General features: G+C 54.7%; 1 protein-coding gene across 1 annotated transcript in view; it reads right to left on the reverse strand.

Moving 5' to 3' along the window:
* CCDC135 (coiled-coil domain containing 135) overlaps positions 1–675 on the reverse strand; it is a 14912-nt gene extending 14237 nt beyond the window's left edge. The window contains 2 exon segments of the mRNA XM_008941462.1: positions 1–117; positions 545–675. The exon segment at positions 1–117 is cut by the window's left edge and continues 7 nt beyond it. Coding sequence (XP_008939710.1) covers positions 1–117; positions 545–675 — 248 coding nt within the window.
* Between the last annotated feature and the right edge of the window lie 539 nt (positions 676–1214).

Here is a 1214-nt window from a genome sequence, read left to right on the forward strand (position 1 = left end):
TGAGTGTACTGCTGGAGGAAATGGGCAGCTATGTGCAGCAGCTTCTTTTCCTTCAGCGAATTTGTCTTGTACGAGGAGGGCAACTGGGATGTGTCAATGGAACTCCAGTCAAAATCACTTCCAGGGCAGCAGAAGGCAGACAGATAAGACACGGGTAATAAGCCAGAAGCAATTCAGGAAAGATGACCTGCTACAGAAACGTGGTAAGGGCTCCATGTTTCCCAGGGAAAAAGTGGGGATCCTATCCAAGGACATGATTTTGACATAGCCAAGCCTCAGTGGAGTGATAGCGAGCTGATATACACCCAAGGATCTTTAGACGGTGCCATGATACAGCAGTGAACAAACATCCAACGAAGTGAGTTACCTTGTCTGGCTCACACGTGCCCACGCATGGACACGCACACCAGGCACGGGAAACTCACTAACTCCCCTCCCTGCACAAGGGGACCACACGTGCCACCCACACGTCTGCCATCTCCCCGTGGACCCCAAAGGGACCATCTCTGGTCAACCCAGTAACTGACAGATGCACGTGACTTACGGTACACTTGGAACATAGTTTTGCTCCACAGACACCTTCATCTCCATATCCTGAAGGTTATCACTGATCTCCGAAGCCTTTAGCTCTTCCTCTCTTTGCTCCTCTTCCTCCTTTTCCTCCAGGACCTCCATTCTGCCTCCTCCTGGGCACTACAGAAATCCATATACCAGAGTGAGTATAGGGATGGGACACAGATACACAACAACACCCATTCTAGCCACAGTGATTTAGTACATGACCATGGCTAAGGCAGCCAGGAGCTTGACTGGAAGAGGTGAAGACAAGGTGAGCTTGGACTGGGCTCAGTAAGGAAGTGGCAGCGCATTCTTGGACGTGACAAGCCTGGGGAAGCAGGCAGGATGAGGGGAGCCTGGCTCAGTAGGGCACAGCACATCCCCACGTTCAGTCTCAGCTCCTGGCGTCCCCTTGTTCCCCGTGCCCATGTAAATGTCACATCCTCCATCCTGCCTGGGGTGCTGGTGGCTGGAAAGCAGCTCCGAGATCTGCTTGGCACCTCCCGATGGCCGTGCCCGAGCCGGGGCTGCCCTGAGCCTGGGCACCACTCAGGGGCCTTGGAGGGAGGGGGACGTTCCGCAGCCGTCAGCAGTCTCCAAGGACAGAGCGCTCTCGTGTTTATCCACGCCTCGGGCAGGTCGGGGGCTGATCGTTC

This window comes from Merops nubicus, unplaced genomic scaffold (genome assembly GCF_000691845.1).
Source record: "Merops nubicus isolate BGI_N331 unplaced genomic scaffold, ASM69184v1 scaffold30885, whole genome shotgun sequence".
In the NCBI taxonomy this organism is placed as follows: Eukaryota; Metazoa; Chordata; class Aves; order Coraciiformes; family Meropidae; genus Merops; species Merops nubicus.